Source organism: Pogoniulus pusillus, chromosome 1, assembly GCF_015220805.1.
Source record: "Pogoniulus pusillus isolate bPogPus1 chromosome 1, bPogPus1.pri, whole genome shotgun sequence".
NCBI lineage: Eukaryota > Metazoa > Chordata > Aves > Piciformes > Lybiidae > Pogoniulus > Pogoniulus pusillus.
In genome coordinates, this window is record NC_087264.1 from 44193773 (window position 1) to 44215303 (window position 21531).

A 21531-nucleotide genomic window follows, 5' to 3' on the forward strand; every position below is an offset into this window, starting at 1 on the left:
ATTTCTTCTGTAATTTATATTCCATAAAGTAATTTTCTTCACAAAGTTTTGCCACACAGCAGGCTCTAAGGAAAACAGTACACAGAGAGGCAGTGTGGACAGGATCCAAACAGTTTTTGGTCTCAAAAATAAATCTTTTTTTTTTTCAAATGTAGGATGCAAAATGGTCCAATTTGCCCATGTGAGAGCTAAAGACATATGCTAAGTGTTCCAGAAATGTTTAACAATTCCTGATAACTACCATCCAGAAGTCAGACCATTTTATACCTAGAGAAGGACATGAAATTTCAACAAGGAAGGAAAATAGGACAGTTCAAATGAACCTTATAATAAGGGTCTGAGATCTAAGGCCCCTAGCAGTATTGGAATTTAAACATTTCTGTCATGTAGGAAGTTGAAATTCCATCACAAAGATATTCTCAAAGCTGTTAAGGTAGCTATAAGAGAATTAGCCAGAGGATTCTATGATTCTACAAGAACATACTCTTTGTTGCTACTGACAGTGTCATGAAAGTCAGTGTTTCAAGGGTGATACTGTCTCCATATTCTTCTGTGGTCTGTCAAAGAAAAATTGCCTCATGTTTACTGAAAGAAGCTTCCTTCTATACTTGTCATCTGGCACTACCATGTTCTATTTCACATTAAAGGTTAGAAGCTCCTAACAAATCCGTAAGTAATTACAAGAGGGTACAATGTACATTTTATTAGGATTTCAAAATACAGTGACAAGACTCCAGTACAAAAAATCCAAAGTCATGATTGAGAAAAGCCACCCAGAAGGATGATTTGGAGAGATTTGCTTGAGAGTGAAGATAATGTTAAGAAATGTGATTCTCCTCCAAGCAGAAGCAGCTGCAAATGTGGAATAAGCCTGTTCCAGTCAGCACTGGCTCTGAATCTTGGGTTGAGAAAATCCCTATTGGTAAAAGGTTACCAAACAGACCAATAGATGTTGAGCTTTCCTATAAACTAAGAATGAGGATTTCAAAGTTTTGAACAGTAGTGTCCAAACAAAAAAAAAAAAAAAGAAAAAAGTGGCTAATCAGGAAAAATAATTTACAAAAATATATATGGAACAAAATAGAATGCAGAAGAAAAAGGATGGGTGGCTTAGGGGAATGGCATTTTGGGGGTGTATTTAGTATTTCATATTCATTTTGTGTGAACTTCAAAAGATTAGCTACTAGGAAAAAAAATTTGTCCAGCTTGAGGGCTCAAAACACATTGGCAATCATTTGAAAGCCTTCAAAATGGATTTGAATTCATTCACCTGAATACAAGTTTTCCTTCTAAGGAAACCAGTGTCAACATATCTTGACAGATGCAAGTCATTATCCCTTCAAAAAGATGAAAAAAAATGTTCCCATCCACAGATAACACTATCAAATTACACCAAATTACTTCATTAAACATTCCTTTACCACACTGAAGGCACAACCAAAGAATCTAGAAACAGACACAGGCATATAAAAGAGTAATTAAAACCGCAATAAAACACTCAAGCTCTTTTCACCCACAGGGACATCAATAGTGGGGAAAATTAAACAATACCTTTTTATGAAATTCCACCAGAAGCACCACAAGCATTTTGATAAACATTACTTTTTAGTTCTTATCTACATCAAAAGAGCATCTTATCTTCATAAATATTACCTCTTCTTTGAGGAGTCTTTAGCCTTACATGAAATACAAACTGTTGATCTAAATTAAGGTTCCTCAATATCACTGCACAGCATAAAACAGCTGCTTCCCAAAAAGCATGTATATTGTCATTAATATTAACGGTGAGAATAACAACAGCACCTTTCTACTCTACTACAGTATTCTATTGCATAGCTACATGACATTAGAGGTAACATTACAAATCTTAAAGGAAGTGAAATAAACAGTAACGTTATGTTAAGACACAGATTTTCTAAGTAACAGGTAAGACCAGAAACAAGAGGTGTATTTTTTGCACGTTTCCTAAAACAACCATAAAAAAGCTACTAGCTGTCTCCAGTTTTAATTTATAACATAAACATTTGCATTTGTCTCCTAAACAGTATTTTATGCTTTGTTGGATTACTGTTGAATGAAGCTGTTTGCAAAGCAATGTAGAGATGTATGGGCACTAAACTGCATTTGATTCCTAGTTGAACTAAATTAATAATAAACTGCTCACTGCAAGCAAATTTTACATTTTAGGAAACAAAGTGTTTTAATTAAGACATGTTAGCTAATCCCTTGCTTTTGTTTGACTGATGTCTGAGGGAGGGCAAAGAGAGTGAAGTTCTTTTAAAGAACATTTATGCCCATTACCAAAAATAGTCTAAACATAGACAAGACAGTATCATGAAGAACAGAATCTGTAGTTGTCTGGTCACCAAAGCAAGCAATTCTGCATTGATACAGTTAAAGATATAAGCAAAAGATAAAAGGACTTTTAAAAGTTGGACAGATACAAGGTTACAAATCAGGGGTGACCTCATTGCTGTCTACAACTACCTGAAGGGTGGTTGTGGCCAGGAGGAGGTTGCTCTCTTCTCTCAGGTGGCCAGCACCAGAACGAGAGGACACAGCCTCAAGCTACGCCAGGGGAGATTTAGGCTCGAGGTGAGGAGAAAGTTCTTCACTGAGAGAGTGATTGTATACTGGAATGGGCTGCCCGGGGAGGTGGTGGAGTCGCCGTCCCTGGGGCTGTTCAAGGCAAGACTGGACGTGGCACTTGGTGCCATGGTTTAGCCTTGAGTTCTGTGGTAAAGGGTTGGACTTGATCTGTGAGGTCTCTTCCAATCCTAATAATACTGTGATACATTCCTAACTTAATCCAGAACAAAGAAGTTTCTCTTTGCTTACCTCTTGTAACTGAAGAGACATGTGCCCCAGTTGGTCCTGGCGCCTTTCTACAAGCTGTCTTTCAGCATGCATCTCTTGTTCTATTTCCTGTAATCTTCTCTCCACCCGTTCTGATACCTTCAAAGTGAAAGAACAAACACCTTGCAGGAAATTAATGCATCTTAAGTAGAATATGGGGCAGGAAGAATCACAGAAGTGTTTCAGTTGGAAAAGACCTCTAAGACCATCAAATCCAACTGTGGAACTAACACCATCGTGGCCATAAAACCATATCACAAAGTGCTATGTGTACACATTTTTTGAACACCTCTAGGGATGGTGACTCCACCAGCTCCCTGGACAACACATTGCAATGTCTGACCACTCTTTCTATAAAGAAATTTCTCATAATAGCCTATCTAAACCTACCCTGGTGCAACTCAAGGCCATTTCCTCTTGTTATATCACTTGATACTAGGGAGAAGAGACCAACATCCACCTCTCATTGCAACCTCTAAGGTCACTTCCCCTCAGCCTATTCTCCTCTAGACTAAACAATCAGAGTTCCCTCAGTTGCTCCTCATAAGTCTCATTCTCCAGACCTTTCACCAGCTTGGTTGCCCTTCTCTGGAAACACTCCAGCAACTCAATGTCCTTCTTGTAGTAATGGTCACAACTTTAATTTATAAGATTTAGATTAGTATAGAAAATAACTGGATCTACAGCAATTAGTACTCCAGAAGTGTTCAAGCAGGTAACTGACCCTCTTTAGAGAAAAACATACTTATACCTAAAGTGGTCATTCTACCCAAGTACTAAATATCTCCATGCCAAGCTTGGTCCGGCCTAAACTGAAGCTGCAATAGCTTCTCTGCCACAGGCAAATTTAACTTTTCCAGAGTAATTTCCTTCACTTTTCCAGTCTGTAAACCAGCCCAGTGTATGTCTTATTCATACTCTGAAATCTGGAAAAGTAAACAAGAGCTAAGTAGATGAGAATGACTGTAATAGCACTAGATAATTACACCGCTTTCAGACTCAGTATTTTGTGAATCCATGTAAAAACTAATACAAATAACACTAGTTATCTTTCAAAGCAATTTGGACTACAGACAGAATAATCCAGCATTAAACTACAATGCCAAAGCTGCTCTACTTTTGCATTTCAAGATGCTAGCAGACAGCACCCTCTCGTGGGCAGCAAACTAAATCTGTATTGTTAAAAGCGGAGGGGAACAAGTGGAGGGGGAACATGCTCTGATCTGTACTTTCACCATTAAGTACACTTCTACCAGCACAGATAGAAAATTGTAATATGAGCAAGAGCAGTGTAGCAATAAAAACATAAATAAGGATACATTTGTATTGTAGGCTTCACAGCTATATCAAGTTTAACGAATGAAACAATCTTATGCTTTAAAGCAGAATACATCAGTTTGCATGGCCAGATCAATAGTTAGCTTACAATTTGGTATTTTCTATTTTCTCTAAAAATCATCAGGAGACCCTCAAAAAGCATACTGTGTCAAACCATGCTCTTTCATGTGATTTATGAAAGTGCTGCAGTCATAATCCAGGATAACTAATTACTAGAAAGTAAAGTATAAAACTTAAGGACTGCATCGCAACAGCATTTGTATTAGTTTTGACAACTGCTACTTAATGCTACTTCTAGTAAATCACAAGATATTCCAGGTAGCAGAACCAATGATACTATGTAGCAGGGAAAATAACACTATCAGTTGCTAGTGATTTTAAGAATACTAGCTTTTAAGACAGTGAAGTTTCTTAGCTGATCTATACTAGATTATTTCAAAACATTTGACAAGCATGCCTCCCTCTCTCATATTTCACATTCCCATTGCTGGTTACTAACATGCAGCATAAGTTGTTGACACAAATCAGTGTCAATAAAGGGGTTAAACAAGAACCAGCTTCCTTGGCACACTCTCAGTAATTTCCCCTCTTCTCCTTTGTCTCCCTGAGAAACGTCAATGCACTTATAAATGACTCATCATCATTCTTGACGTCTCTGTTGATGCATGTAATCAGTCATTTCATAAAGAACAAATTTTCAACCTCACAAACTATTTCAGATATATATGAAAGAACAAAAGATACAGTAAACAAAGAACAAACCTTACACTACGAGCAAAAATGGATTCCCTAAAGCAATCACTTTTTCCCATCATTTTTTTGTTGATTTTGGCGGGGAGAAGGAGGCACAAGAGAACCTGGCATACGAAATAACTACTACTTACTTGGTTTAGAATAAAAGAATAGGTACCATTCTGGTTAACATTTCTTCAGAAACAAAATGTTTACTATGAAACATTAAATTATCACTAATCCTGAACAAGAGGATTAAATAAAAGCAGCCTCATAAACACTAATTTTAGCCTACTTCATAAAGAATAATTAGTTAGGAAATACAGTGTTTCATTTGTGTCTCTCATTCCTTAGCCTCCCCAAAACTGCTGAAATTGGCCAAGAAACTTTCAGTGGTACAGAGGTGTCAAATATATTTAGCTTTTGTGAAGAGTTTCAAGAACATAAGGTCCTAGACAGAGGTGAACTTATAAATATCTCATTTAGGGAAACAGGAAGGACTCAGGCTTTAATCCTTTGTTTTGGCTGAACATGAATTTAGTGTGAAATCAAGTACTGGACTATTTAGCAATCTAAAACAAGTATAAGAAAACAAAAGGTAGTTGTGAAGTTAGAATGATGAAAAAGTTTTATGGGACTTTGGAGGGGCACTGTGGTGAGAAAGCGTAATACAGGAAAAACATGGAAGTTCTTGCACAAGGATTTAGGTAGCCAGGATAAAAGAGAAGTTTTTTGCAGAGCAGCACAAGCCCAAAAACTTCCTCTGCATTCTCTGGAAAAGCTTCCATGTTACATTCATGTCCTAACAGTGCTTAGGTACAAATCTTCCTGGAATGCAGTATACTTACCTTCCCCATTCTGAAAAATTTAGCATCATCATACCATGACAAATCAGGCTGCTCATCATCACGTTTAACAAATTCTTTGTCATCTATGCTACAGAACAGCAAAATTCTCAACACAGGTCCTTGCACACTTGAGACAGTCTTCTCATGTATTTCCATGTTGGAACCTGACAACAGTCTCCTTGGTCAAGATGGATGCAAAAAACCAGTATCCTACTTGTTGGATTTCTCTCCTGCTTTTAAGCTTTCCACTGTTGTTTCTAATGCACGACCCCTGATAACTGGAATCTCTTTCATTAGATTTGTGTTGCCTTTCTTCCTATGACCTATTTTATCATCAATGCAGACTTGAAGAAAAAAAAAGTACCAAAATCACAAAAAAAAGCAAACTTCTTCAACTTAAAAAAAAAATATTGTTAAACTTCTTGCTCTCATGGCAAATGAATGATAATGTGCAATAAACATTTTCACAAGTCACCTGTGCCATGCCAAGAATCTCTGCATCAGATCTTCTGGACAGTTCCTTATCTGAAAATAATCCTGGTTCTCTGAGGAACCGTAACCACATTAACTCCATGTGAGACCCATTTCACATCTAGAGTAGACAACTTACACAAGTATAATAACGAAGTCTGTTGGTGTCAGCAGTGGTCTGTGACAACAATATTGTTATCAGTGACAAACACACCACTAAATGCTTGACAGAGCATTTAGTACCAGTTCACGATGAGTAACCTATGGGAAAATAAGGACATACACTTGCTCTGAAGAGTCAGCATTGCTATTGACGCCCCACTGACACCTACATAAAGCATAATGCATCCAGAAGTGCATACAGGACTTTCTGCTTTTGTTCCTACAGCAATACTCTGACTTCCCTCTGAACAACAGATTTCTTTCAGATGTAAGTGACACAGGCTGAAGTTAACCTGCTTTCAGCATATAAAAGGCAACAGAAATCATCATATCCGTCCTGCCTCCTTTTGTTTCATTTGTCACAAAGAGGTCAGATAAGAGTGCAGCCCAAAGAGACTCCTCCCTTTATGCTGCACAGATGATAAAAGGATTGAAAAGGACAGAAGAAGAAAGAAGAAGCAAAATTATTCACCATCTTCAGGTGTCAAAGCTTGTATCTTACAAAAGGTATCTTCAACAAGTACGATAGTATTCAAACCAAGGTTCAAGTTAAAAAGCAGCTGTCTCCAGGACTGAATTTTGAAACCGACACATTCATCAGATCCACACTTGTAAAACATTCCATTTTATTTTGAACAAGTAAAAATATACCTATTTATGAAATACAACACTCATCTTGATGATTTCATTAAAACAATCTATAGTAGCCCGGATAAGACCATCTTCAGATATGCATACTTACGTGAGGTACTGATGCAGTCACATTAAACTAGAGACTCACATCCTGCTTTAATTACTAACATAAATCATCTTTTTATGTTAGCCACACTCACCATTTCTTGTCTTTGGGATTCAGTGAGCTTTTCGGACAACTCTTCTAGAGTCTTTCTTAACTCAGCATCAGTCCTTCATAGAAAAAATATAAGTAAAACAATCTTATACAGTTCAAAAAGAAAACTATCACAGTTGATCTTTAAAGCAGCAACAATCTCCTGAATTTTTATACTAATTCAGTTTGTTCTACAGCCTCTAAATTCCTACCATTATTAGAGACCAGCCTCAAGTGGCATAAAGCATTCCCATTTTCAAGTGAAGATAATTGAGCATCTAGTTTGAAAGGCTAGGTATCAACTCAAGTATAAAATTATGAACATGTCTACATGGTCCTTTTGAACTGTACTAGCTCTTACTAAGAATCAGCAGACTAATTCTTGCTGTTGCTATTAGACAAAGTACCATATGTTGAGACAAGTACATACTTTAAAAGAATATTATGACCTGCATGACAGCTTGCCCTCAAAAGACTCCAATACCACAGAAATATAAAGAGCAAAGTATTTCTAAATGGAATTCTCAAGCCCTTATTATTTTATCCATACATAAAAAAAAGGAAGAAAAGCAATATGTACTATACAGTACAAATCAGAATTGCTAGGTGTTACATACATTTATACATAAGATGGCATGAAGCAAGCAGTTAACGCCACTGTTTTCACATCTACATGTTGTGCAATCCCCCACTCTCTCCCAATTTTCTCTTTTTTTAAATTAAAAAAGCAAAGTAGTTAAAATTATGTAAAAGCATAAGAATTATTTTCCACATTATTCTTCACATGGAGTTATAGTCTGTACCGATTTCTTCTTGACAGCTCCCGACTGATGTCATCTCCTAGGCGGACTTGTTCACTACTGAGATCTCTAAGAGACTGATGTAAAGAATGCAGCTGCAAATTAAAGTACACAAATTGAGGGGAAAAAAATATGCACATACAAACAGAGATTTTAAAACAAAGCAGATAAAAATAACCTTAAAAGGCTGAGAGAGCAGGGATTGTTCAGCCTGCAGAAAAGAAGGCTCCAAGGACACCATTTCACCCACTCCACCAAGCCTGTCACTACACCACGTCCTCAAGCATGAAATCTATATGGCTTTTAAACATGTCCAGAGATGGCAACTCAACCTCCTCCCTGGGCAGCCTGTTCCAGTGCCTGACAACCCTGCCCATGAATTTATTTTTCCTAATGTCCAGTCTAAACCTCCCCTAGGTGCCGCTTGAGGCCATTCCCTCTCATTCCATTATGAGTTACTTGTGAGAAGAGACCACTTCCTACCTCTCTACAACCTCCTTTCAGGTAGTAGTAGAGAGCAGTAAGGTCTTCCCTCAGCCTTATTTTTTGCAGACTGAACACCCCACTTCCCTCAGCTGCTCCACATAGGATTGGTTCTCCAGGCCCTTCACCAGCTTAGTAGCCTTTCTCTGTACCTGCTCCAGCACCTTGATGTCTTTCCTGTACTGCAGTGCCCAAAACTGAACACAGTACCAAGGTGTGGCCTTACCAATGCTGAGCACAGAGGGACAATCTTCTCCCTGGTCCTGCTGGCTGCACGATTTCTAATACAGGCCATAATGCTGTTTGCCTTCTTAGCCACCTGGGCACACTACTGGCTCATATTCATCCATTTGTCAATCAGTACCCCTAGGTCCTTTCCCACCACACCGCTCTCTAGCCATTGTTCCCCAAACTTGTAGCATTGCATGGCATTGTTGTGGCCCAGTTGCAGGACCTGGCACTTGGCCTTGCTGAAGGCATACAATTGACTTCAGCCCATCAGTCCAACCTATCTAGGTCCTTCTGTAGAGCCTCTGTACCCCCAAGCAAATCAACACTCCCACCTAATTCCATGTCATCTGCAAACCTACTGAGAGTGCATCTGACGCCTTCATCTAAGTCACTGGTAAAGAAAATGAACAGGACTGGTCCCCGTACTGAGCTTTGGGGAATACCACTGGTGACTGACTGCCAGGTAGATTTAAACCCACTGAACACTAGTCTCTGGGCCCAGCCATCCAGTCAGTGCTTTACCCAGCAGAGAAACACAGCATATTTTCAGAATGTATGAGTCCAAGAAGGAAAAGGTCTCAAATGTGTTAAAAGCCCACTCAGCTGCAAAGCTGCCTTAGCTAGAAAGAGCTAGAATAGGAATTAAGGGACTTTTCTTACAGAAGGAAGATGACACAGCTTTAGTTTATCTTTGCACTACATTGTTCTAACAAAATAGTTAATGATTGAGTAAACCCACGTTCACTCACTGAAAAGCATAAAGGAACAAACCAGCAATTATCATCAAAACCAGGAGAAGAAATAAAAAAGTTCTTTGCTTGAAGCTTTACTTAATATAACATAAAAATTTTGCATGCATTACAGGAATTCCCTTAAATAAAATTTCTATTATATTGACAGAACATTTAGAAGTAGTCTACAACAGTTCTTCTTTTTGGAAGCTTAGGAGGAATAATTCTATATAACACTTTCCATTTTCTTAGCTGCATCATTGGAACAACCTCATTTAATGTAAAAGTGAAGAGCCTGGTGATCACATATTGCCTATTTGGAGAAGCAAATCCCATTAGCAGTCTGTACCTGGTCCAAATTCTCTGCCTCACTGACAAACCGAACGCTCGCAGATCTAGACCGTCGATGTTTATTGCCCTGTGAGTCTCCATAATCCCTGAGAGGAGAAGTAGGCAGAAAGTGGCGGTTCCCTTTATGAGATAAGAGATTAAAAAACTAAGTAGGAAGAAAAAAATTTGTTTGGGTAAATTTTCATTTTACTTCAGAAAAAAACCCTGTGTTTCATCTTGCCAATATGCCTACAGCTCATGTTATAGACAAAACACCCACTAAAGTAGTTCTCAGGATTCTTCTTCAATGTAAATATTTCTGGAACACATATGTATCATAGGTAAGAAAGAGGTTTTCTTTGTTCCTCCAAGGAATAGGCAATTTTTTCCTCAAATTTCATTTGCCCAAGTGACAGCTTCTCTTCCACCTGGATCTATTACAGCTTCAAGTTACAGCACTCCGCAGCTTTTATAAAAGGAAAACGATGTTTTAGAGCTTTGTACTAGAATACATTACCTGATACTTTTTGGAGGAATAGATACACTTTTTTCCTAAAAATCTAACAAATTTTCAGAGATGTACAATTAAAAACACCTTCTTTTTTACATGACATATATTGGCTCAGTTCTTCCTTTTCCACAGAAGCTTATATAATTTCATCCCCACATCCACAGTCTAACACACTTAAAATACTCATTCTCATTTTTGCTGCGAAGCAAGCTTCAGAAGCTTGCATGTCTTTTGGAATTACCTTTAACTTATATGTATCTACAACTCACACAATGGACAGAGTTTGATCTACTGAAAGAATCAGTGTTTCGTTTAGATCCCTCGGTATGAGCTCAGAAGAGACTATGTAACAGAATATTCCAAGAATTTACCACAAAACAACTGCATAACTTGATGCAGGTCTCTCTAATTTCTAAACTGATTTTAAGTTATCAGTGATCATTTATCATGCTACTATCTTTAAACATTTTCCTTCTTAATTTCCTCTTTCCATATAACAGCTGTGTGACATAATTTAAGTATACTTAAGCACCTTAAGTATTTTACCTGATACAACTTCTCCATCCAGATCACTAGGGTATAAGCTTGAGAGAGAAGCACTTCTCATTCCAGAGTTTCGAGTTAATCGTTGGCTCCTTAACTGACCTATAGATTGTTCCAGTGTTTCTTTTAACTGCAGTTAGAGACGTAAGTACAGGTTGATTAAAAATCCATGCATGCAGAACATTATTTTTTCAGAAAGTCATTAAGAGAATCAAAATTCTTTTTAAGCCAAGTATTCCAAAGAATTAATGACAGCTTTTCTTCAGTATCTCTTATATCATATTTCTTTAACTGTAGCAAAACATGTTTCCAATATTGGCAGTTTCAAATATCAAGTTTCTTACAACAGTCGTGCAGGAAAGCTCAAAACAAAAGTATGTCTGCTACAACCCAAGAAAAAAAAAAAGGGGGGGGGGAGGGCACAGGCTATTTGCCAGCAATGCTCAAAAAGAGCACTGAAAAATCCAGAGAATAACTTTTTTTAAAACATTAATTGGAATTTTTCTAGCAGCTCTACCTAGAATTAGTTTGACACACAGCTATCAAATTTCAGTAAGCAGCTTTACATCAAGCCCTACTTGGAGTAGTTATACTTCCCCAAAAAAAGGTACCAATCATAGAATCAACCAGGTTGGAAGAGACTTCCAAGATCATCCAGTCCAACCTAGCACCCAGCCCCATCCAGTCAACTAGACCATGGCACCAAGTGCCTCAGCCAGGCTTTTCTTGAACACCTCCAGGGACGGTGCCTCCACCACCTCCCTGGGCAGCCCATTCCAATGCCAATCACTCTCTCTGTGAAGGACTTCCTCCTAACATCCAGCCTATACTTCCCCTGGCACAACTTGAGACTGTGTCCCCTTGTTCTATTGCTGGTTACCTGGGAGAAGAGGCCACCCCCTACCTGGCTACAATGTCCCTTCAGGTAGTTGTAGACAGCAATAAGGTCATCCCTGAGCCTCCTCTTCTCCAGGCTAAACCACCCCAGCTCCCTCAGCCTCTCCTCATAGGCTTTGTGTTCCAGGCCCCTCACCAGCTTTGCTGCCCTTCTCTGAACACCTTCCAGCACCTCAGCATCTCTCTTGAATTGAGGGGCCCAGAACTAGACACAGTACTCAAGGTGTGACCTGACCAGTGCTGAGTACAGGGGAAGAATAACCTCCCTTGTCCTACTGGCCACACTGTTCCTGATGCAGGCCAGGATGCCATTGGCTCTCTTGACTACCTGGGCACACTGCTGGCTCATCTTCAGACTTCTATCTATCAGTACCCCCAGGTCCCTCTCCTCTTGCCTGCTTTCCAGCCACTCTGTCCCCAGCCTGTAGTGCTGCTTGGGGTTGTGGCCAAAGTGCAGAACCCTGCACTTGGCCTTGTTCAATCTCATCCCATTGGCCTCTGCCCGCCTATCCAGCCTGTCCAGGTCCCTCTGCAGGGCTCTCCTACCCTCCAACAGATCAACACCTGCTCCTAGCTTGATGTCATCTGCAAACTTACTGATGCTGGACTCAATCCCCTCGTCCAGATCATCAATAAAGATACTGAACAGGACTGGGCCCAGTACTGATCCTTGGGGAACACCAATTCCCAACATCAGAGTTCAGAACTACCTATATTCGTTTTTTCAAACCTGCGTCTTAATTTCTAAGATTGTATTCATTTACTTTGGTTCTTACCCCACTTGCTTCTGTCACACCTCTTTTCACAACCTATAAAACAACCATTTCTAAAGGGTCGCCTTTTCACTCCCTAATAGAAGACTTTACACAATGGTTAAATTGCTGCTTTATTGTTGCAGAATTACACACCCTATTGGATCTCCCTGGGCAGCATTTTTTTCTGAAAGCATAAAATACTACTTTCAATCTTTTCTGAATCTTATAATGTTTGCTTACTTTTTTTTTTTAAGTACTATGCTTTAATTATATAATATTATTTAAACAATTGTTATCACTAAGAAATTGTCAAACTAAAAATCTACATTTCGGTATGCGTTCTGTAAAAGACTGAGTTTACTCAAGAGGAAAAAGATACAACAATACATGTATGCAACAAAAGATCACTTTGCATTCTAAAGGCAAAAAATTAATAGAGAAAGTTGTGAAAACTCCAGATCAAAGAAAGAGCAGCAATAACTCAATTTTCAAATATGTCTTGACTCTGTCAAAGACTTATCTTGCATCTTTAATGGGGCAATTAAATTCTCTGAATGAAGTTACAGGTGCTCAGTTTGCATGCTTTAAATTTACAGCACCTATTTTCATCCTTTCTACACAAAACTAGAAAGCTGTATTTTTTAATTATTTTAACCATGACAGTATCCAGAATTAACAATCTTATCCTCCAGTCTCTTTTTTTTCAGAATGGAACAATGGCCAAAAAAGTTATTAAGAAAATCTGATTTACAATTTACACTTATCCACATTGTTAAATGTATCTGTCCTAAAAAAATACCATAAAAGAATGCAAAAAGACTAGTGACAGCAGAACAGAGATACTGAAAACAAATTTGATTTGAAGTACCTTAATATTCAACAATTTGAATTCCATTCCTTGGCATCTTATTTATAAGCTATTTAAATCCCATCAAACCAGTGCCTAAGATTTTGGTCCTTTCCCATTTGTTCTTTTTTGAAAAAAAAAAATAGTTTAAAGGGATAAATACCAGTGCCATCAGAAAAAAAAATGACAAAAAAAAAAACATAAAACCTCTTTCATCTTTCAAACTCTTTCATCAAAGGCTAATTACTTCTAAACCTCTTCAAAGCCTCACATGAGCCAAAAAGATAACCACCCCAAAAACCTTCCCTAATACCTTTCCTCTCTCTCTCTCTCTCTCTCCCCCTCTCCTCTCCTCCTCACCCCAAAGTGAAGAATGGAACCTTTTCTCTACTCTTCCTGTTCACCACAAACACAGTGACTTCACAGATCAACAGTGAAGTCAGCAGGGAAAATAACGATGTTCTGGAATACAGAGTACATATGGAGAGTACAACGTTCCCACCACTAGGAAACCAGCAACACCACCACGCAGTTCTAAGCAACAAGCCTTCCTGACCCTGTAAGTTACAAAGCAAGCTTTGCACTGATTCACAGGCAAAAACTGGCCACCACAAAGGAGGGTAGTAAGACTTATTCATAACTAAAATGGAGAATTGCTCCTCAGCAGTCCAACAGTCATCAACTCATAAATGCAAATACAATGACTTGAATTCACGATTTAGACATTAAAATATTCAGCTTAACTGGCAGAAGCCAAACACCTAATTTGGAACAAAATATTCTTAGATAAACAATCTTGGTACTAAATCTAATATGGTAGAAATGTTTGACTGACACCGTTATGAACAAAACATCCCAGTACATTATGATCCAAATAAGAAATGTATTCAAGTTTTTCTTAACTAATTACAGAATAAAGAGAGATTCACTAAATCCAGATTCCAGGTACTTCTTCCCCATATGAAGTACATACAAGATCCTCAGAAAGGGAACAGGACCTCAGAAAAACATACTATCTTTAGCTTGGTCTCTTATTTAAAGCTCAAAGGGGAGACAGAATCTCTACATTTCTCCTCCACGTGAACCATAACTGAAAGTCACTTAGCACAGCTAAGAACAATAGGCGTTAAATCATAACTAATTTTTAGTGACCTCTCACTCATCTTCATATTTCTTGATAGAAAATCCTTCCAAATAACAATGAGCTGCATTTTTTGTCAGCATTTATTAAAAACAGACAACATTAAATGGTGTCAATGCCCACTAGAAATCCCACAAATTCAGTACTTAAATAGAGCTTATAAAATCATAGATTTAGAATCATAGAATCACCCAGGTTGGAAGAGACCTCCAAGATCATCCAGTCCAACCTAGCACCCAGCCCTAGCCAGTCAACTAGACCATGGCACTAAGTGCCTCATCCAGTCTTTTCTTGAACACCTCCAGGGACGGTGCCTCCACCACCTCCCTGGGCAGCCCATTTCAATGGCAAATCACTCTCTCTGTGAAGAACTTCTTCCTAACATCCAGCCTATACTTTCCCCGGCACAACTTGAGACTGTGTCCCCTTGTTTTATTGGTGGTTGCCTGGAAGAAAAGGCCACCCCCCACCTGGCTACAATGTCCCTTCAGGTAGTTGTAGACACCAAGAACATTAAAACAGAAGAAAAATTATGAGGCATATATTCCAAATCACTTTTATGCTTGAGCAAACAGGTATAGAAAGTAAACCTCCTTTTCTACATATCTGCTTTTTCCTCTCTTTCTCTTTACCCTTATGTGCAAAACAGTTCTGCTTCTCATATGCACATTTCAAGGATGCACCTGCTGCAGTTTGCAACCAAGTCAGACTTCTCCAGCCCTACCAGCACCAACTTGTTTTAGTTTGTCTAGAGTCCTGCTTTCAAACTTTCAGAAATTTCGTATTTAACTTCACTCTTGCAATTTAGAGAACATAGTTCAACAAACTCAGAGGTTGTTGTACAACAGCAGGAAAAAACCTTATGCCAGTACGATCACAATTTCAGTCCCCATTGTAGTTTTGCATCACTTATTCAGGCAAAAGCCATGTTAGCTAATAATGTTTCTTTCAGCTAAGCACCTTGTACTTGGCACAGTATCATAACACAACAATCTTTTTGGTGCTTAAAATACAAAGAAGTAACAAAGACACAAAACTTGCCAGAGGTTTATCATGTAACATATCACTACAGTTTGATTTTGATTGTTTAAATATCAAAAGTGTCTATCTACTTAACTCTTGACACATTCTATTACCAGCAAGTTTTCAGCTATGAATGCATTAGCAGAAAAGATTTAAGATGAACTGAATGTTGCTCACATTTGCTATTTCTTCAGTTTGTTCCTTGTTGTATTCTCTGTATTGTCCTAGTAAATGGTCAACATGCCTTAGATTTCTGTTGGTATCCTTAAAAGAAAATTCAAGGAAGCAAAGTTAAAACAGAAACCTCCTCTAATCAAACATTACTGTTGTCTTTATTATTCTTGGTTTATAAGAATAAACTGATAACACAAGTGCTTTTTAAAGGGTCTAAGCAATCAAAATCCTATTCAAGTAACCAGAATCTGAAGATGTACAGCACAGCTAAAGGGAAGATTGAAAAAAAAAAACACCAAAAACCACCCAAACACAACCAAAAGACCCAAATCAAAGCACAGAAGCATGCTTTCATTTGTGCTAAAACAGTTAGGCCTCAGCTTCAAATAAAAAGTTTCATTTCAGCAACTCTGGACAAAAACTTTTTTAATCTAAAGACCTTAACATTACTTGACTGTAAAACAGAATTAAGTTAAATGAGAAATACATTTTCACATTAGGTAAGGTCTCTGCACGAGCACTATCTGAACAGACGAAGAGCTGAATCAAATGGCAGATCTGCTGAAAAGCTTGACAATTACTGTCCAGCTAAGAAATGTCAAAGCTTAAATTCAGCATTCTGCACAGAATTTTTCTCTTCTCACATGTTAAAGAAAAGAAATTAACAGCGACCACCAAGCAATACCTCAACACAAGTGTTGTGGTAGGCCTGATAGACCAAAACAGGTTTATACATGAAACAATGGCTACATGAAAGCTAACAAATCGCATCTCTTTTAGCACAGAGGTAATATGATGTGGCACTTAGTGCCATGGTCTAGCCTTGTGTTCTGTGGTAAAGGGTTGGACTTGATGATCTATGAGGTCTCTTCCAACCTTGATGATACTGTAATGATCAACTTTCCCAAACCTTCTTGGTTTGCACAGAAAGCAACATTTCCCATCAGTGTTTTAAAGCAACATTTCCCATCAGTGTTTTCCACAACTTTAAAAATTAATATTTTGACTCTAGTTACAGAAATGCAGACCATGAACACTTTTAAACCATATTTTGTACACAACCTGTAAAGTGCTTGCTAAAGTATGGATCTTCTCTGTAACTTCTTCAGCACCATAGTTCCGAGTTCTGTTGCGGGACACTCTCAAAGGTGGCGGCCTTCCTATTCGACCCCTAAGATAGTTGTCGGAATCACTGGATGTATCTGCCATTAGTATCTTGAAACCTGGGCAGGGAGACCACAAAAGACAATGAATGCTAAACCCTGATAGTAACTGAACCGTCTCAGACTTGCACAATATTCTTAAAACAACTCCACATACTCAGACTAAGTCTACCTTAGCCTTTCTGGTTCAGGTCAGCAGGATATACTTCTGAAGCAGGTCTTTCACCTGCTCCTCAGTTATGTTTGTTCACACTATGAAGTGGTGCCAAAATGCAACAGGAAAAGATCACTGGGAAAGAACTAAAACAAAAGATGCACTCTCGTTACACCTAAGTGTCCTGTACCCAGGGTAAGACCATAAGCCAAAGCAAATTCTCCCCTAAAACATACAGTAGAAGCATAAGAATTATACCAATTGCTGTGTAGAATCATTACCTTTTACCTCATGCTACTTGTTAAGCTATATTCAGATTGCCCTGGGCAAATTAATACAAATCACCACAAGTAACTATCTCTCAAACAAGTTTAACAACCAGTATCTTAATGACTCAAGGAGAATCAAAGATATTACAGATGGAGACAAATGCCATGTCATGAAAACAAAACAAAACTCTGGACATGAAGTTACAGACTAACCCATTTAATTTAAATATGTGGAAGAAATTAAAACAGACTATTTTACATTCACAACAAAACATCTGTTCTCAGAGGAAAAAACAAACAAGACAATGTATCCACTGATATTAAATAAATCAATTTGGTAATGAGTAATCAAATTTATCAAACAGGGAAGCAACAGAGATCACTTAAAAAAAATTCAAACAACAACCTCAGACACATACACTATTCACAAAAGTAAGCTAAAAAAAGTGAACCAAATTAAACTTCCCTAAAATGGAAGTGAAACTAGGTATCAGAACTCACACAGCAGTTAAGAAATTGAAAGTCAAGCTAGGAAGTGGTATCAAGCAAGAACCTAGCATGAATCCACTACGTATTTTCATTAAATGACCTGATAATGTAATATACTATTTACTAAGTTTGAAACTTACATTATTTGCACAACCGGACAAACACAGTGTGAGAGTCTGATCCTCTCTCTTGTTAATCAACAAAGATAAAGATTGCATTGTCCCTCCTTAATCTTGTTACTTCTGGGACTCAGACTCGGTGCTTGGCCCAAAAGCTCAGAGATGCAAATCAACAGACAATACCTTTGAAACTCCTAGACCTCACCCTGGCTGGACTGCCCAGGAAGCCTCCACCTTATCTCAGCTGCCCCCAAGGGCTGTGTATGCAGGGTGTGGACAGGTGTAGCCGAGAGAGGGCGGAGGCCCTCCCCCCGGCGACGCCGGACCCCTGCGAATGTGTGAGAATGCACAGGAAGATGCCCTGGGGGGGCTGCAGCTGGACACTGAGCAGAAAACTGTATAAAAAGGCAGGAGAAATGCCTGCCAAAGTGTGGCATCCCCACCAGACCAAGCGTGGTATCCCCACCTGTGGCATCCCCACCAGACCAAGGGTGGTATCCCCACCAGTGGTATTCCCACCGCACCACCAGTGGCATCACCAGCAGACAGAGAGTGGCACCTCCACCGGACCACCGGACCACCGAGGGCAGACCATCACCAGACCACCAGAGCTGCACACCACCTGGAGAACCTCTGACAAACTCCGCAGAAGATCATCCCTGGGCCACGCACCCGTCTCTCTCTCACTCCTTCATCTGCGACTGAGGGTAATATGCTCACAGCCTTTTCCCCTTCCCTGCTCCTTCTTTCCTTCTCCATTGATCTCTTTATCTTTCTCTCTCCCCCTTCTCCCCTCTCTCCCTCTGTTCTGATCTTTCTCTCTCCCCCTTCTCCCCTCTTTCCCTCCGTTTTGCCCAACCTTATCCTTTAATAAACAGTTTCATGGTGATATTTGGTCTCGTTTGCACCTTAATTTCACAACACGGAATCCATAAGAACTGGTCTAGCTCCTCTGGACAGAGATACTGTTCATCTCTGCTCCTCCGGACCTTGACACACAGCAAGGAAAACATAAGTTGGAAGGGGAAAGAGTAAAAAAAAAAACCAAACCCAAATGCTAAAAACCTTCAGCATTTCAAGTTGAAAATGCATCAGCAATGTCATATTCTAGAAAGAGAAAGCTAACGCTGTACAAGATGTTAAAAATGGTAATTTTGTAAATTACATTATTTCTGTTACCCGATGGTAATTTGACTTCATTCAGATGACTATGTTGACACTGGGGCAACTCACTAAATTTCAAAAATTACTTGAGGCAGAAGATATTATGGGCTGTGAGGAAAGAATTGAAGATTGTTGAGTATTCAGAACAGCAAGGCAGAAGGGAGAAAATAGGATAACAATCATTAGACACGGGAAAAGCCATTATTAAAAGCTAGCAGCTATGATTAGTGTAGTAAAGCCACACAGTAACAGATTGCAATTACTATTCTGAAAAGGTAGGTTAGATACAAATCTCTTCCTAAAATATTACACACTGCAGCAGTCTGCCTAAAAGTCATACAATCGACATGATAACATCTGTATTAACAGCACCTGTTGAGAGATGCCTTTTGCCTACTTTAGGGCGAAAGGAAATAAGACTCTAGAACTCCTGTAGTCAACACACAAAAAAATCCACAGTGTCATTTTTCTAGTTGTTAAAGCTGAAGTTTCTCAAAGAAATCACAAATGACATTCAATTCTTATACTGTATTTTATATAGAGCTAAGCTGAATTTCCAGAGTCCTACATTTAATTTTTTAAAAGCTGTAAATCTGTGTCCATCAGACCTTTCACAGGAGTAAATCAACATACTCAGCTAGTGCTCAATTACACCAATATTGCATACTTTTTTTGAAGTGATGAATTCACATCATCTTCCCTCCCTTTATATCACTAAAGCACATTTTTACGCTGGTTTGAAGCTAGCTAGAATGTTTTGGTGAGAAGACCTAGATTACAGGCTGTGAAAGAGAAACAACAGTGATGTCCACTTCACTCATAGGCTTGCTGAGAGGTATAAGAGCAAGAATCCAAACATAGACAAAGTGGTTGCTCTCTGTCCAGGCTGTGGGCTGCATTTCTCTCTAACCTCACCTACCATCTCTCTGATTAATCCACTTGCTTCCTAACCCACCCTGGCCAACCCTCCGTTCTTCCTTGGGGCACAAGGCGATGTCTAGAGTAAGGTAGAGGGGTGGGAGAAGGTGGGAGCCACTCCTGGGGACTCAGGTTTCTGGGAGGGGTACTGTATTTCTGCATTACCTTTTACTCTGTATATTTCTGTATATAGCTGTATATATTGTAAATATCTGTTTGTATAGTGTGCCAAGTTGTAAATACAAGCTTCAATCAATTTCCAGAGCTGGCTGAGTCTAGTCTGGGTGATTTCCAACGTGTGGGGGGGTGGGTAACACCCAAATCACCACAGTGCCAGTGTCAGAATCCACTATTACTGTGTCTCTCACTTTAATAAGCTGAAATGAAGTCTAAATGAGGATGAGAAAGCACAAACACTGAGAACTAGGAAAGAGAACATATGAGATATTTTCAAAGACAGAGAATAATAAAAGACATAAAACAGAGAAATAACAATGTGGAAAAATATTTGTTTTCACCATCATTCCAAACAAAAACAAAACAAAAAACCAACCTAACAGCTGTTCTGTCCTGCACATTGCTACATCATGCTATATTTTAATCTTGATCTTCACTAGGACATCACGCAGGCATCAGCAAGATCCATATTCCAGCACACATACCACAGATATCACTAATAGACATGAAACGAGACTTTTCTCAAACAAGTTTGGCATCCTGTTCTAGACTAATTTTGAATTCCTTCTATAACTGTGGCACCAATTGTGTAGGGTAAAAAACCTCTTTCTGATGTTACCAAGCACAGTAAGTAGCACAAACATTCAAAACCCAATAAACAACTCATACAGTGATAAATTTCCTCCATGCTTAGTAAATGTTTTCAGTTTCACAGCATTTCATGAAAATACCTTTAAGACAACAAGAGGAGACCCTATTAATACAAAGAATTAAGCACAAGATCATCTTTGTTAGGGATCAGAAACTCAATCCTGACATGAATCCACAGAAGTCTAGTCTCCACATATTCATGGATCTATGTACCAGTACATTTTGCCTGTTACCCTTAAGTCATAACACAGTTAAATTTTAACGATCACAGCAAATGGTTGATGGCTTGTATCTGTCTACATTATCTCAACTACAAAGTCATAGTAACAGTTGTTTTGGCAACTTAGATTCTTCAGAAGCCCATTCTCAGTTTCACAGAAAGCAAATTCTCTTTTCTGCCCAAAAGTGGACAGAAAAACATATGCTTGGTTTACCCTTTGCACAGAAGCGTGCCATGAGAGCTAGAAAACTAACCTTACATGACACAATTCACATAGCTTTCCTGCAAGTCAAAGAGCTCCAAGGGAAAGGCTCAGCTTAACTCTTAATTCCACCATGTCACTTTTCTTTCTAGAAGCTGAGAGCCTCAAAGTAATATTACTTATGACATCATCAGTGTCACAGTAGTAAAAGAGGGATTTTTAAGGGTTCCTGAGTAGTCACAGCAATTGAAAATAATGAGACCTGTAAATGCATTAAAATGTTACAAAGATTTTTATCTCATT

The 21531-nt window shown here is 38.7% G+C and overlaps 1 protein-coding gene across 6 annotated transcripts in view; it reads right to left on the bottom strand.

Annotated features, from left to right (window-relative positions):
* Nucleotides 1-21531, bottom strand: part of CEP128 (centrosomal protein 128) — a 127977-nt gene that overhangs the window by 103977 nt on the left and 2469 nt on the right. For all 6 annotated transcript variants that reach the window (XM_064151091.1, XM_064151080.1, XM_064151100.1 and 3 more), the window contains exons 2-8: nt 16765-16925; nt 15706-15792; nt 10869-10995; nt 9831-9952; nt 8040-8131; nt 7241-7313; nt 2839-2955 (exon numbers count right to left, since the gene is read on the bottom strand). In XM_064151091.1, coding sequence (XP_064007161.1) covers nt 2839-2955; nt 7241-7313; nt 8040-8131; nt 9831-9952; nt 10869-10995; nt 15706-15792; nt 16765-16911 — 765 coding nt within the window. In that variant the 5' untranslated portion in view covers nt 16912-16925. The remainder of the gene's footprint in view (nt 1-2838; nt 2956-7240; nt 7314-8039; nt 8132-9830; nt 9953-10868; nt 10996-15705; nt 15793-16764; nt 16926-21531) is intronic.